The sequence below is a fragment of the Pteropus vampyrus genome, unplaced genomic scaffold (genome assembly GCF_000151845.1).
Source record: "Pteropus vampyrus isolate Shadow unplaced genomic scaffold, Pvam_2.0 Scaffold367, whole genome shotgun sequence".
NCBI lineage: Eukaryota > Metazoa > Chordata > Mammalia > Chiroptera > Pteropodidae > Pteropus > Pteropus vampyrus.
In genome coordinates this window covers 50,685-65,137 of record NW_011889148.1, presented here as the reverse complement: position 1 = coordinate 65,137, position 14,453 = coordinate 50,685, and the positions used below count along the sequence as shown (strand labels likewise).

The window sequence follows — 14,453 nt, the reverse complement described above, 5'->3', positions numbered from 1 at the left end:
TAACTTTTAAGAGGACAGGAGAAAACACACCTACGCTAACTAAAGTGGGGCACTTGAATACCGCAAGGTCTAAAAAGAAATGAGAAGGCTGGCTGGGTCTATTTGGAGAACCACAGAGTGGAATTTCAGAAGCGAGAATCGAAGCGAGTGAAATGAAATCTTGATAAGTCAGCTTTCTTATAAAGTGAAAAAGAATCCCCCCCCCCACCGCCCCACCTGTAGCCCCAGGCAATGCAGAATGTTCCACTGCAGGTCAGGGGTTAACCTGGCGGGTAAGGAGGCCTGGGATGTTGCACTTGAGCCGTTCATCACTTGGCATCCCTACATCCCTGCCCCTCTGCCGCTCATCCTTTGGTCTGCTCCCCTGGAGGAGCTGGTTAGGCTGTTTTTGTTTCAGAGGGTGCTTGCCTGAGAAGCTTGCAGACAAAATGCAATTCAAAACTACCTGGCCAGAGAATATTAGAAAGAAGAAGGAGAAAAAAGAAGGGTCACGAAGTTAACTCTGCAGGAGAAGCCACGGAAAGAGCTTCCTTGTTGGTTGTGGGGTTGCAGGAAGCCATTAAGCCTATTTCCTTATTCACAACAGGAGGGGGCCGGGTAATGACGTCATCATAGGGATTAAAGGAGGCATGTGATGCATTAAGCAGGATGCCCGGTGCACCAAAACAGGCCGGTAATGTTGCTGATCAATAGCGTCATTATGTGATTCACAAGGGGATCTGGCTTTGTCGAAGGTGGCAAGGGTTCTTGCATAAATCAGAATAAATACCTACAAATGGCCCTTAATGAGAGCTGCCCCCACCCCCTTCTGGAAGTCAAGATTCTCCCTGCCCCCTGCCCACAGAAGTGTTTGGGCTGTTCAATGATGAATGTCTTTGAACTTTTGTTCATCATTCCTGTTTAAAGACAGACTTCTCCATCCCCAACTAGACTGACGACCCCAAGGGGACATAACTGTGCCTTACTCACCTCTGTGTCTCCGGCACTGAGCTTGATACCGGCAGTGAGAAGGCACTCAATGGATGTTTAAACGAATGAATGAACACATAACCACAATAACAACGACGCCAGAAAACAGCCCGGCCCTTCCCCTCACTGCACGACTGCACTACACCCTCTGTTACGGAGGTGCCCAGCAGCTACCAAAAACCCTCATGCCCTGCTTACCTTCTCCAGATGTAGATTTATCCACCGAGTGAAGGTCCTCTTCTGCACATTCTCCCTCTCAACTGAAAACAAAAAAAACACCATCAGCTGGGCGAAAAAGAAACATGCAAAATCCCGCTTGCCAAGGGGAATTCTGGAGATGGAGACAGAGCCACGGAGGGTCCCACGGGGGAACAGGAGAAGGGATGGCAAGGGGCTGCGTGGCACCTGGAATCCGTTATCCCCACTCCCAAGCATCTGAAATAGATTAAATACCCACAAATTCAGGCACATCGAACAAAACGTTGTACACACCTAACGTGAGCATTTGGGCATTTGACTCTCCAGCCTAAGAAGAGTCAAATGGAAAGATACCAAGTAGAACCACAGGCGAAGGTGCGGCACACCTGGGGTCTCCGGAATGTGCCAGAACGTGGCGGAAAGGGTTTGACCAACTCTTGGGTCGGATTCAACCCTGTCATCTCCCAGCTTCCTGTCCTCGGGGCCAGTCCCTGTCCCCGTGTCTGATGTGCCCACTTCCAGGCTGCCGCCAGATACCTGCCATCCTACACGTCAACTCAGCACAGGTCCTGGCACAATGGTTGCTCATTTTTGTCCCCTTGGCCGCTATTATTTTTAGAGTCAGGAGGCACTTGACACCCTCCAGGAAGGGAGAGATCTGTGGGTGTCTGCCACAAAGCCGCCGAGGCCCAGGATGCAAACCAGACACGGACCCGTTCTTCCAGGGGACAGCACTTCCCAAACAGCTTTCTCAGGAAAGATTTTTCCTTTTCAAGGGTACGGCCATCTACCCAGCACTAACTGCGTCTCGGACACTTTGTTTCCATTAATCTTTAAACCCGACAACACCGCCTGCGGAGTAGAAATTATTACTTTACAGATGAACAAAATGGGGCTCAAAGAGGTACCATGACTTGCCCAGGGCACCTGCCAGAGAGAGGCAGAGGTGGACATCATCCTCGGGTCTGTCCGCCAACCCATCCCCGACCCCGCATCAGTGTCCTGGAAAGGGAACGTTTGGGTTTGAATCTTAGTTCTTCCAATTACGGCAAAGACACCTGCAGTAGAACTGATGATGAGTCAAAAACAGGCCCCGAGCACTCTGTGTGGCAGGTACCCATCTAGGCACGTTACCTGCATTCACTAATTTAATTCTCGCCGCCACCCTCGGATGGGAAACTGGGGCACCTGCCCGAGGTCACACAGTGCTGCGGTTATTGCTCCAATGTACAGACGGAGAAACTGAGGGCCGAACAGCGAGGAAGCAGTAAACTTCGGGCTTGGATTCTGTGCTTTTCCCGCTCCCTCCTGAGCTCTGCGGCTTGAGCCGGCTTGGTGCCCTGGGGCCCGCAGGGAGCTTCCGTGATGGGTGGCGGTGCCAGCGCCGGGGCTGGGTGCTGGGGGGACCTGGCAGCAGCCCCCCCAGCTCGAGCCGTGGCTACGTCTCTGAGAAAGAAATGTCGGTGCCAGATGACTCCCGAATTACCAAGTTCTGGATTTCAACATGTTGGAAGAACACATCACAGATGCTTAAAATCATTTCACATTTCTTTAGCAATAAGAAAATGAGAGGCAATTTATCTCCTGGGGGAGAAAAAAGGCTACAGTTTTCTGTAACGACTGTGGTTCTTTTTTCCTCTTAGCCTCATTATTGGGTAGATAGCGGTGCCCATAAATCAAATTTTAATATTGTGCCTTTCAATCTTTTTAATTGAAGAGCCAGCAGACAGTAATTACGCTTTATATGACTGCTTTTCTCTCATTTTCCTCCTTTTCTGTAAAGGAAGGTCACTGGCAAGTAGGCATAAGGATTAAATATCTAATTCCAGTAAATGGTTTTGTGGGTAGGGAGAGGAGGGAGAAAGGAAAGAAGTTGAGAGAAACGAGGTAGGGAGGGGTGCACTGGCTCAGGGCCATGAGTTACAGAGTCTCAGAGCTTTCCAGAAGACTGGAGAGCACCCTGCCCCAAGCCCCACTTGAGACCTTTCTGCCTCTGCAGCTTCTGCCATAGTTATGGCAAAAGTTTAGTCCCCATCCCTCCGCTGATGGCCGCGTTCGTTTTGCGGTGTTCTGAGCGGTCCAGCAACGAGCATCCTCGTACGAGCATCCCGGTACGCGGTTCTTTGTGCACAAGCGTACGCATCTATTTCTCACGCTTGACAACTACGAGTGGCACTGCTGGGTCTTGGTGGTAGGCACATGTAAAATTTTAATAGCCACTTCCAAATTGCCCTCCCAAAAGGCTGCCCCAGTTTATACTTTCACCCCCACTTGTCTTTAAACAAGTTTATGGGGATTGTAAAGTATTTACACACACATTCAAACACTCAGGCTGGTTTCTCCATATGGCTTCAGAGAGAGCAAAGTATGAAACAGAAGTGCATTCAGCGAAAGCCTGTGAGAACCTGAGTTAGGCTGTGGGTTTAACTGGGCGGAAAGGTGTAAATGAGGAACTGGGTGTCTCTTAGTCTATATATGCCTCATCCATCCATCCATCCATCATCCTCCCAGCTGATACGTATTCAGTGATTATTACATACCAGGAACTATGCCAGACCCTGTGGACAAAATCAGAGATAAAGAATTAAGCATCCACGGACTCTGCATGCCAAGAATTCACAGCCAAATAAGAGAAAACATGGACATCACAAAGCACATATGCGAAGAGAAATGGATTAAATATTTCCAGGGCAGATGAGATGGGACAAGGTGACTTCAGACCCCATGAGAGTATCCTCCGAGGCCCTCCGAGGGTCCCCTGGGAGAAGTGGGACATGAAAGGGCTCTTGAAGGCAAGGACAACGTTCTAACCCTGCCCCGATTCAGAGCCACCATCGGAGAGGCTTCACTTCCATCCCAGCCACGGCCAGTGGGCGAATCTGAGCACAAATAAGCTTCAAAAGCATAGCTGAGCCGCAGGAGGGAAGGCGGTGACTGAAGTTACCGGGGGACCGTGAGACGAGATCACGAATAACAGACGAGTCCCAAACTAAAATCGGGTATGGACACCGTATTTTCTGGACTCGAAAGTGGGACACATCACACAATACACAGGAGAGAGAGGCTGCGAATTTAGCCTGGCCCAGAACTCCACGTGACAGCCACACATTTGCTGGGTGACCTTGGGCGAGTTCATGACTTTCGAAAAACCTTTGCCTCAGTCTCCCCTTAACTCACTCTGCATCCCTTACAGGCATGATGTGAAGATTCAGTGGGGACGCCATGAGAGGCACCCTCAACAGCTGCTCCCACGAGGCCCGCCTTGCCCGGCTGCCACGGTCCAGTCCCATAGCATATCCTGAACTTGGGCTATTTTGTCGGGTGTCTCGACACAAAGGTCTGACGCTTTCATGGCTTTCTCCATTCCGAAATGCCCACCCCCATCCCGCAGGCCCTTTCTACTTCTGGCCTGCCAAGACTCCATAAACTTTATATAGTTTCCATAAATCCGATGGCCCCTTTTTTCCACCGCACCTATCACGTTGTAAAGGCACAGGAAACCAATTCTCTGGAAGGGTCTGGCCTTCTCACGCGGCGTTTGTGGGGCCCGGTGTGGGTTTACTGGGCAACAACAGGGTAATAACAATGCCGTAAAACCACCATCCCCGGCTCTGCAGACCTCGGGAGGAGAAGGGCCCGGAACACCAGGGGTAGGGACTGCAAGGGACGCTCAGCTTTTGGGCTCGACTCTACCTTCTCAAGCCCCAGGCAGGACTCTGGCCCCTGCTTTGCCCCAAACAGACAATGTGAAAATGAAAGGTGGGACATTCCTCTCTTTCCCAGGCCACCGGTGGCCATCGCAGGCGTTGGGAGCCACAGAGAGAGGGACACGGCTCGGGGGTCTCGAACAGATGCATTGACATTGCGGCCTTCTTTCCCTCAAACCTACAGCCCAGGGGATATTTCCTCTATAGTATTTTTGCTCTTCTCCGCCCATGAGAAAGACCTGTTGGCTTTATCTGTGTATAAAAATTGTACATTCGTTATAAATCATTCATTAAAACCATACAGGAAAGCATAGAGAAATATATCTAAAATCTCTCGAAATCTCGTTATACCCCAATGTCAGCACTAATGACATTTTACTGACCATCTTTCCAGAAGTACACACACACACACACACACACACACACACACACACACACACGTGCAGGGCTAATGCATGTAGACAGATACTACTGGGCACAATTTCAACATGATCAATAAACAACTTGGTGTTTCTCAAAGCTGGGCCCACGGATCACGAACATTGAGAGCTTCGGGGGTAGCAGTTAACATGCTACTCCTGGACCCCATCCGTGACCTAACGACTTATCGTCTCTGGGACTAAGGCAATTTTAACCAGTTAGGTGGGTGACGACGGTGCACGGTTTGAGAACCTGGGTCTCAACTAAGAAGGGACAAAGGGCACAATTCCTTGGTCATCTTTAAGCAGAGTAGAGAATGCAATGGGAATGGCAGCTGGCATAGAAGGAAGAGTGGACAGTCTGGAGCCAGCACACGGGCTCCACCACACACCGTAGGACAGGGACACAAATGTGACTCCCAGGCTTGCCCCCATTCCGTGCGATATCACTGACTGGCACCGGGCAAGAAAAAGTCATTTCTTTGCCTTCTTTGTCCAAAGGGCTCTTCCTGATAATGCCTTTAGTCATTGGATTCATACAGTTGGGAGGCCTCTGGCCCTCCCGAGATGAATCGGCATTCGCCTAGGAGGGCTGAATTCCCCCAGGGGAATTATCCTGTGCTGTCCATCTAGGTGGCTCAGAGGGGAGCATTTGCTTCCAGCTTCAGAGGCAGCACCTAGGCGGGAGAAGGGAGGCCAATGGGGCAGCCTCATCTGTGGCTCCACGTCTTTGTGCTCATTCCTCTAAGCCACCCGCACAGGAGGCCGAGGGGCACCAGCTGGGCTGGTGCAGACCCCTAGGCAGCCCACCTGAACTTGTCACCTAGACGAGGACTCCAGGAAGCGACAGCATTGCTTGGGGACAAAAAGCGCACTTCTACTCCGCCCCCAAAGCTGATGTACAGGAGGAGAGGTGAAACTTAGGGTGCCTACCCCGCCGAGTAGCTGTGAAGGCCTTGAAAGCAGCAGTTGGGAACGTGGTGACAGCAGTGGCTGCCACTTCCTGTGCACAAGCACCATAGGAGTCACAGTACGATCTCGGCTGTAAGCCTACAGACATTCCCATAAAGCTGGTCCAGCACTGTCCGCATGTCACAGGTGAGAAGCCTGAGGCACAGAGGTTGAGGAAGTTGACCACTCAGTGGAAGATTGGGATGTGAAGCCAGGCTCCACGGTGACCCTGCCCGACGTGCCTCCCACATGTCACGGGGTTCTCCCGGTGCCCGGTTGGCTTCTCTCACAGATCCCCTGGGAGCTCTGCTCCTCAGCCAGGGTGGCGGTCTCAGTGCCCCACACCCACCTCCAGAAAGTACTCCTGCCTTCCGGCCGCCCTGACCGGGGTGTCCGGGCTGAGAACACCCTGTACAGGTCGGAACCCTCAAGGCGTGGGTCTCGGCCACTGGTGCTTAACCAGGGGTGACTCTGCCCCCAGGGGACATTTGGCAGTGGCTGGAGACGTTTCTGATTGTCATGACTGAGGGGACGTTCTACTGGCGTCTAGTGGGTAGAGGCCAGGGATGCCGCTCAGCAACCGACCCACGACAGCCCCTGTCACGACACAGACTATCAGTGCCAGGGGTGAGAAACCCTCCAGGGAGCCTGTGCGACCACCCCAGGTGGCCCCACCTCAGCCTTCCACCCACAGAAAACAGAGGAATCTTTCAGCAAACAAGAGGGCTCTCTTCTCAGTGACCTTGACCACCGGAGCTTCTGCCTGCAGGGCCTCGGTTCACCCGGCTGATCAGTGGGGATCCGTGCACGGATTTCATGGAGTTATGAGGATCGAACACCCGCGAGCTGTCCTTACCACGCCACATGCAGGCAGGTGGCAAAGAGTCCACCAGCTGGACTGTCTCCGGCCCCTACCTGGGCACCTACCGGCCCACGGACAGTGCCCAGGGCAGCCAGCACCTGGGCAGCCCATGCCTGTCCCTGCGGCCGCCAGTGCTGCTGACTCCTGAGAAGGGGCCCACCCCGTCTGGACGCCACCGGGCCCTCGCCCAGAGGTTCCGCTCCTTTCCCGTCTTTCAACACCTCCCAGAAACACAACCTCATTACACGGCCCCATGCTGGTTCACTTGAGAAATAAAACTCAGAAACAAATTAAACGGCAATTTCGTTTCAAACAGGAGAGGGGCCAGGTTTCAGGAACACCAGGCCGACGTCCTTCGGTTCCGACTCCTGGGGGCCACTTCCCCCCATCGGCTCTGGTGGTATTAAGGCTGAGGCCTCCATGTGGTTCGCACCAGCAGTGAGTTTGCATTTAATTTCCTTTGTTTTTCCTCCCCGAATGTTTGCTCTGACCCAAGTCCCTTTTATCGAGACTTCGGTAATAAAATGCAAAACCCTCCGTGGGACCACAGGCCGAGCGGCATGCAGCTCCCACACATAAGTGTGCAGACGAGTGGCGGGCCGGAGCTGGCGGGCCCTCTCACCCGCTCCGGCTCCCCCGCAGCCTTGTCTCCTTTGTCCCTTGCGCAGGCTGGCAATGTGACGACGACGATGGGCCTCGGGACGGAGAGGGAGTAAGTACCCTGCTCGAGGCAGCACAGAACGATGGTCTCCCCAATCCACGCCCCAAGAGACGCAAATAAAACTGCCAAGCTCGTTCTAACTGGGGACTTAAATCCAATTCTCTCACAGGTCCCAGAGGCCACCAATCAACATACCACGCTCTGCACCGCTGTGCCCCTGCTTCCCAGCCGCTCCAAAACACATAACCCAGGGCTCCAAAGGGCTAGTCCCAATTACACACCAAATTAAGTTTTAAGCTATATATATACAGGGCTGGTGCCTGTAACTAAAATAAAAAATAAACCTGCTCTAGTTTTTTCTGAGAGCGATTCTGTCTAACCTCAGTGCTAAACCTCAGCTCACCTTGATTTATGACGCATGACGCCAGCCAGCCATAAAAACCCCAAGCTTAGGAAAAGCGATTTTAACATCTACCCAGATGGGCAGAGCAGGGTGACATGCCCCATCCAGGCAGACTGCCCTGATGTGAACAGCTGAAGCAGAGACAGGGATTTGCGTGATGTCGTAGAGGTGAGTCTCATGCCGACCCAGGCAGCAGGCGCTGATGACTATGCTGATGACCATGAATGAGAGGATGTGGACCCTGTCCTCATGGGCTTGCTTTGCCAGGTTCCGGAAGGAATGGTGGAGAGAGGGAGAGAAAGAGGGAAGGAAGGAAAGAAAGAAGAAAGGGAAGGAAGATAAAACTTTTTTTCACATACCATGAAGTCTCGCTTCATGGGCCCGCGACACCACAATCCCTGGGGGACTGAACTTTCTGTTGGGGACCACAAACTGGTGATTTTTTTTTAGACTAGTGTTTTGTGAAAGTATTCTGGCCTCTGAAAACAAACTTATTCTGAATAACTTATAAAGCAGTGTTTTCCAAACCATATCCTACAGAGTATTAGTTCTAAAATACCTCTCAAAAGAGGAGCTCATACGTCTGGGAAATATTCATATTACTCCTGTCATGCACATTTATGATCAGTATAGTAGAGGCTCTGATAAATCCTGCAGTAATGAAATTGATTTAACTTCATTTGGTCTAAACTAAGCTCATTTGATGCCAGACTCCTTTTCTGTGTAAAGCTCATCACAGCTGCCTTATAGAATCCTGCTTTGGAAATACAAAGACCCACTAATGGGTCAAAGATGTCCCCACCGGGTCTTCACAGCCAGTGAATTAGGCAGCCACACTTCTTAGGACAGAGACTACCACGCGTCCGCCAAACCGTTTCCTTTTCCTCTTGGACATGCAGCCAAATTACATTTCCCAGCCTCCCTTGCAGGTAGCAGGTGCCGATGGAACATGAGTGGGCACAAGGTGAGCCACTTTCAGACACAGCCCATACACTCCTCCATGCCTTGTGACCACTACAGAGAGGCAACACAAAGGTCGTCCAGGAAGACGGAGCCACGAGAGGGAAGGAGCCCGGACTCCGAGTCTCCCCTTGGACAAGGATCACCCAGGAGAGACACACAGCCTCACCGAGTTAAGCCACAGTCATTTCGGGGCTGTTGCTACAGCAGTTGTCCACCTGGGCTAGTACCTGTCCTGAGCGAGAACCAGGCCCCAGTGCAAGGAAGGAAGAGAGGGAGGAAGTCCACATTAGTGAAGCCTCTTCCAGGTGGAGAGAATCATCTGACATGCACCATTTAATCCTCACGGCAACCTCGACAGGCAAGAAATGGTGTTTCCTGTGTGGATGAGGTAGCTGTGTCGCAGAGGAAGGGACTGGCCCCAGCACTTGACGGTATAGCTCAGAGAAGAATCTAGCCTAGTCACTGTGGGCCAGACCCTCTCCACGACACCATGCGCGGCTGGCTGAACCCCTGCAAAGCAAATCTTACCGAAGAACCTTCATGAAGAAACCTGTCTCACGCCCAGGTTAGAGCGATTGCAGAATAAAGGCTGACCTGGTGTCTCGTCTGTTAGGAACAGGGCTTAATAGGAAGAATTAGCCTGACCTCTTGGATTCAGCTTTTTTTTTTTTTTTAAAAGGGCATTAAAAACACTCACCTTCATACAAATGACCCTGATTTGCATTTTTAAGTACATCTGTCTAATAAAACCCCACACTCGCCCTTCGAATACCAATGTTTTTATGTGCATGCAAAGGCCAATCGGCTGCAAGAACGTCCAGCATTAGAGACCAACTGCCCGAGTTGGCCCAGGACTGAGGACTGAGGCGGATCCCAGGACACAGGACATTCAACGCCAATACTGAGACAGTCACATGCAAACTGGGATGAGGTGGCCATTCTAGCTAGCACACCGAGGAGAGTGTCCAGGAGACCAGGCCCCAAAGGGGCAGCAGCTGGGACGGCCAGAAGGCCTGGGGTCCACCTGGAAGAAAAGACGGGGAAAGGCAAGGGGTTCATATTTGCAAGGGATAAAACGAACTGTGAAATTCCCATTTACAACTTCTACCTGCCAACAAAAAGTGACACCAGTGTGAATTTAAATTCCTCCCCTGCTCAGGAGAAGTAATGACTGGAAACTGTGATGGGGAAAGGCAAGAGGTGTCAAATTCTCCTGGAGCTTGAAGTGTCACCAACATTTCATATTAATTAGCACAAGAAACCAGAGGTTGCCTAAGCCAGCGCCCAGGGACCGAGCTGTGCCAAGGTGACAAACATGAATGCTTCACACACCGCCGGTTCCTTTGTGAAATGCATTTGTTTGAAAACAGACAAAAGTTTTCTACTTTGGCAAACCATTACACACTCGTGCATGCCCATGAGTATGCGTGTGCGTGCAGGCATACACACACACACACACACACACACACACACACACACACACACACACACACAAACGCAGAGAGCTCTCACCTTAATGTGGTTTACCTTCAACCTTCTTCAGGGACATTGAATCCTCAGGGTCACCAGATTTATCATTACAAGGTCTCCCTTACGCCACAGCCATACGGGCCTCAAGGGCTGCACTCTGACATTGAGGTCAAGGTCAGATCACTGTCACCTGGGTGGAAACTCTGTAGAACGGATACCACACGCCACAGCTAACTCACAGACGTCCCAGTAAACCAGGACGGAAATCATCAGCAAAACTATTCTTACTCCTTCCAATTTAGGTCACTACCTTCTGCAACACCGCCTGCCACACTGGAGGGTCCCTCTGCCGGTAGACGCGTATTTTCCATAGTCGTGTTATTAGCAATTTCACATATTTTATTCAGTTCTTCACCGCTAAACCATAACTCTGAAGGGAAGAGCTCTATCTTCATAGTCTAAAAGCTATAAAAGGCATCCGGGCGGACTAGGCCTGAAGGCGGTGGGGGGAGGGGAGGGGAGGCGGGGGACCACTATTTTACTATCAGCTGGTCAGTATATTTTATTTTTGAAAACAATGTGCATATATTTGGTAGAAATTTTGTTTTAATTTAAAAAATATCTATGTACTCAACACTGTACACAGTGCAATATTTCTGATGATCTCAATACCATTGGGGAATATTTGCAAATATAATGTCTAATAAAAAGATTTTCTGCTCATAAAATTAATACCTATAACTGAAAAAATGAGAACATACAAGAGAAAGAAAAAAGTCACACGAATTAAATTATTCCAAGACAGTTTGCTTCCTCCCATTCCGTTATGTGTTTTAAAAGTTTTTAACTTGCTCATTTTAATATAATTCTGACCATATTATGTACGTAATGTGGTATTCTGTGTGGTGAGTACTGCCGGTTCCCTGCCCAATATTTTCTCTCACCTTTCCTAAATGGTAGTAGTTTATTATTATCATTACCATTATCACTATTATTATTAATCTTGCTCCTTCTCCATCACCGTACATTAGCTGTGTTGGGTCAGGAGGGCAGATGTCTTGTTTTCTAGTTGACAGGCACAAGAAACCAGACAGTCAAGTCTGATGGGGAAATTGGCACAGGGCTCATGGTCCTGGATTTTGAGCCCTGGCTGTGAGAACAGAGTGAAACTCTGTGACTTTCCCCTTGAGAAGAAGGTGACTGGGTTCTGACGTGGTAAGAGGTATGTGTGGGTGTTGGGGTGGGCTACGGCAGACACTGCTGGGTGCCCACCCAGTGGCCATTCTTCCCTTCTTGACTGATGGGATCCTAATTTTGAGTCAGCAAACTGCTGAGTTTAAAAATGATCATTTCGCAGGCTGCCCTGCAGTTGGGAGGTCCTGTGACAAAGCTTGGCCGAGGAAGCAGAAGTAGGAGTTAGGGGGTGGGGTTTCCAGGAGTATTCTGAAAAGGGGGGAACACTGCTGTGTCCCCTATTCCTTTTCCTTTACCTTCTGGCTTCCTGTAATGGAGCTGTGCGGCTGGAAAATCCCACGGTCACTGCTGAGAATGGTGGCCCAGGGCATGTGGAGCAGGGGACAGAAGTAGCTGGTCCCTCCGCTGCCCAGCTGAGCCCCAGGACTGGCCCCTGGGCTGCCCCCCTCCACGTGTCATTGGACGAGATAAATAAATCCTCTCTGATGAAGTCACTGTAAGTTGGGTTTTTGTTCCTTGTAGCTCAATACAATCTCAAGTGACACATGTCCTCGTTATTAGAAACCCATCGAACATCCCCCATGTGTGTTAGTGAAGAGAACGCTTACTCACCCACTATTACTCACTATTGCTGGAGAGTTGAGCTAGTTCCGATTTTTTTGCCTGCTCTGAATACTTCAGTATAAGTACTTTCACGCACAGACCTGTGGGCCCTAACATTTCTATAACGCTTTACAGTTTGCAAAAGTCTTTCACCTCCACTTTCTCATGAAACCAGTAGAAAATGATTCAAGACCAGATGGCTCGGCAGCCAAATTACAGGCAATGAACTCTCCGTGATGTCCTCTCTCTCCTTTACGTTCCTCCGACACCTCAATTCTGCTATAAATCCATCGGACTTCAGGCAACACTAGCTGTGGAGCCCAAGCAAGAAATGAGAAACAACTACAAATCACGAGGAGCTCGGGCGTATCATCCTGGTTCTAAAACTCTGCAGATCAGCCCTGGAGTCACCTGTGAGGCCAGGAAGCCCGCCTCTAACTGCACGGTGCACAGACAACGAACGCAAGAGGTGAAGCCATGAGCGAGGATGCGCAAATACTGTTTATTGCTTAGAGCCTCTGGACAACACGGCGATCACACGAAATCCTCAGAGATAATGAGACAAATGTCTGCCTGTGTCGGGGGGTGGGCTGGCGGAGAGGCAGGGGGATTGGGAGAGATGTATTAGAAAAGGTGGCAGAGACTGTGAGATCTTGAAAAGGCATTAAGAGAGGGCTGGCTCTTAACGACAGTACAGGAAATCTGCTGCAGGGACCACCTGGAACCAAACATCACCCTCTCTAACCCCTAGGTTCCTGAGTGGTCTTTTTATTTCCCATGTGGTCTGTGCATTCGGCATCTGCAGGCAGTGTTTCCATGCGGGAGGGGGAGGGGAGAGCATGAAAGGGCCGAAGATGATGTCCATCTCCTTCGTTCTCAGAGGATGACGGGAAAACCACCACCTGGCATCTTGCGTTCCGAAAAAGCTTGGTGCCTCGGCACTCGATGTTGGTGTTGCAGATGGGGTCCAATCGTTCTGGCTGTAAAATGAATCTCGTATTCTTGCTGACTGACCCTATAAAATCGGAATCGTAGTAAAAGAGATTCGTCTCCCAGGCAAGTGGTCTCTGCACGCATTTAAACACATTTGTTTCTGACCCGATTTTGAATGTCTTTAATTTTATAAACACAACTCATTTATTATAGAACAAGGAAGAGTTGGTGTCGAGATGACAAAGGTCATCGCTTATCCTTGACTATGAAAATTAGGAATCTATATTTATTCAGTGCTGGGCCCTTGCGAGGTCGGTCTCAGTGTCTCTGCTTTAAGGATGAGGACACTGAGGCTCTCAGTGGTCAGGATCATACAGGAAAAAAAACAAGGAATTCCAAATGTCTCGGCCGACGCACTCTAATTCCTGGAGCGGGCAGTGTCACAGACAGAACCACGGGGCCATTGTTGGTGACCAGCCCCTCCTTCCATCATCCGAGCGCTTTTTTCACGAGCAGCAGTTGGAACCCTTCCGGGCCTGGCGTTTCTCTGAGACACTTCCTTTTACTTTTGTTTTTCCTCAAAGCTGCAGGCCAAGGTTCTACATGTGGGTCCAAGGGCCTGAGCCAGGCACTGGGGCTCGTCATGCAGAGGAAAGTTTTTGCCCCGGCCCCTGAAGAGGAGAAGGATTAGTGAGGCGAAGCCCAACTTGATTGAAAAATAACTTCCCTCCAGCCTGCTTTATAGCTTTGCTCCGATTCCTTCTATTTCTCTCTGAGTCTGGGACCAAGACCAGTGGACTCAGGGTGGTCCCTCTCTCCAAGGGGCCGAAGATCACCAAAGGAGCGTCAGGCGGTGCTGAGCAGGCCGTCTGAAGCAGGGCGGCTACTTGTTAATTAAAAAGTCTAAAAACGAATGCAGTCAGCTGTACGGGGTCAGAGCATTCTAGCTCTGTGTTAGTGGCAAGATGCTTCCTCTCACTGTCCCCATCTGTGAGGTGTGTGTGTAGGCGGGGTGGGGCACAATACTACAGGGTTGACATGAAGACGAAATGATCGATGTGCTACAAAGTGCTTAGAATCTGATACAGGGTGGTGACAGCAGATGGGCCCACCCCAGCCC

The 14,453-nt window shown here is 50.5% G+C and overlaps 1 protein-coding gene across 1 annotated transcript in view; it reads right to left on the bottom strand.

Moving 5' to 3' along the window:
• The window catches only part of CLMN (calmin), a 40,933-nt gene extending 36,402 nt beyond the window's left edge, over positions 1-4,531 (bottom strand). Inside the window, exons 1-2 of the mRNA XM_023522951.1 lie at positions 4,429-4,531; positions 1,168-1,229 (exon numbers count right to left, since the gene is read on the bottom strand). Coding sequence (XP_023378719.1) covers positions 1,168-1,229; positions 4,429-4,531 — 165 coding nt within the window. The remainder of the gene's footprint in view (positions 1-1,167; positions 1,230-4,428) is intronic.
• Between the last annotated feature and the right edge of the window lie 9,922 nt (positions 4,532-14,453).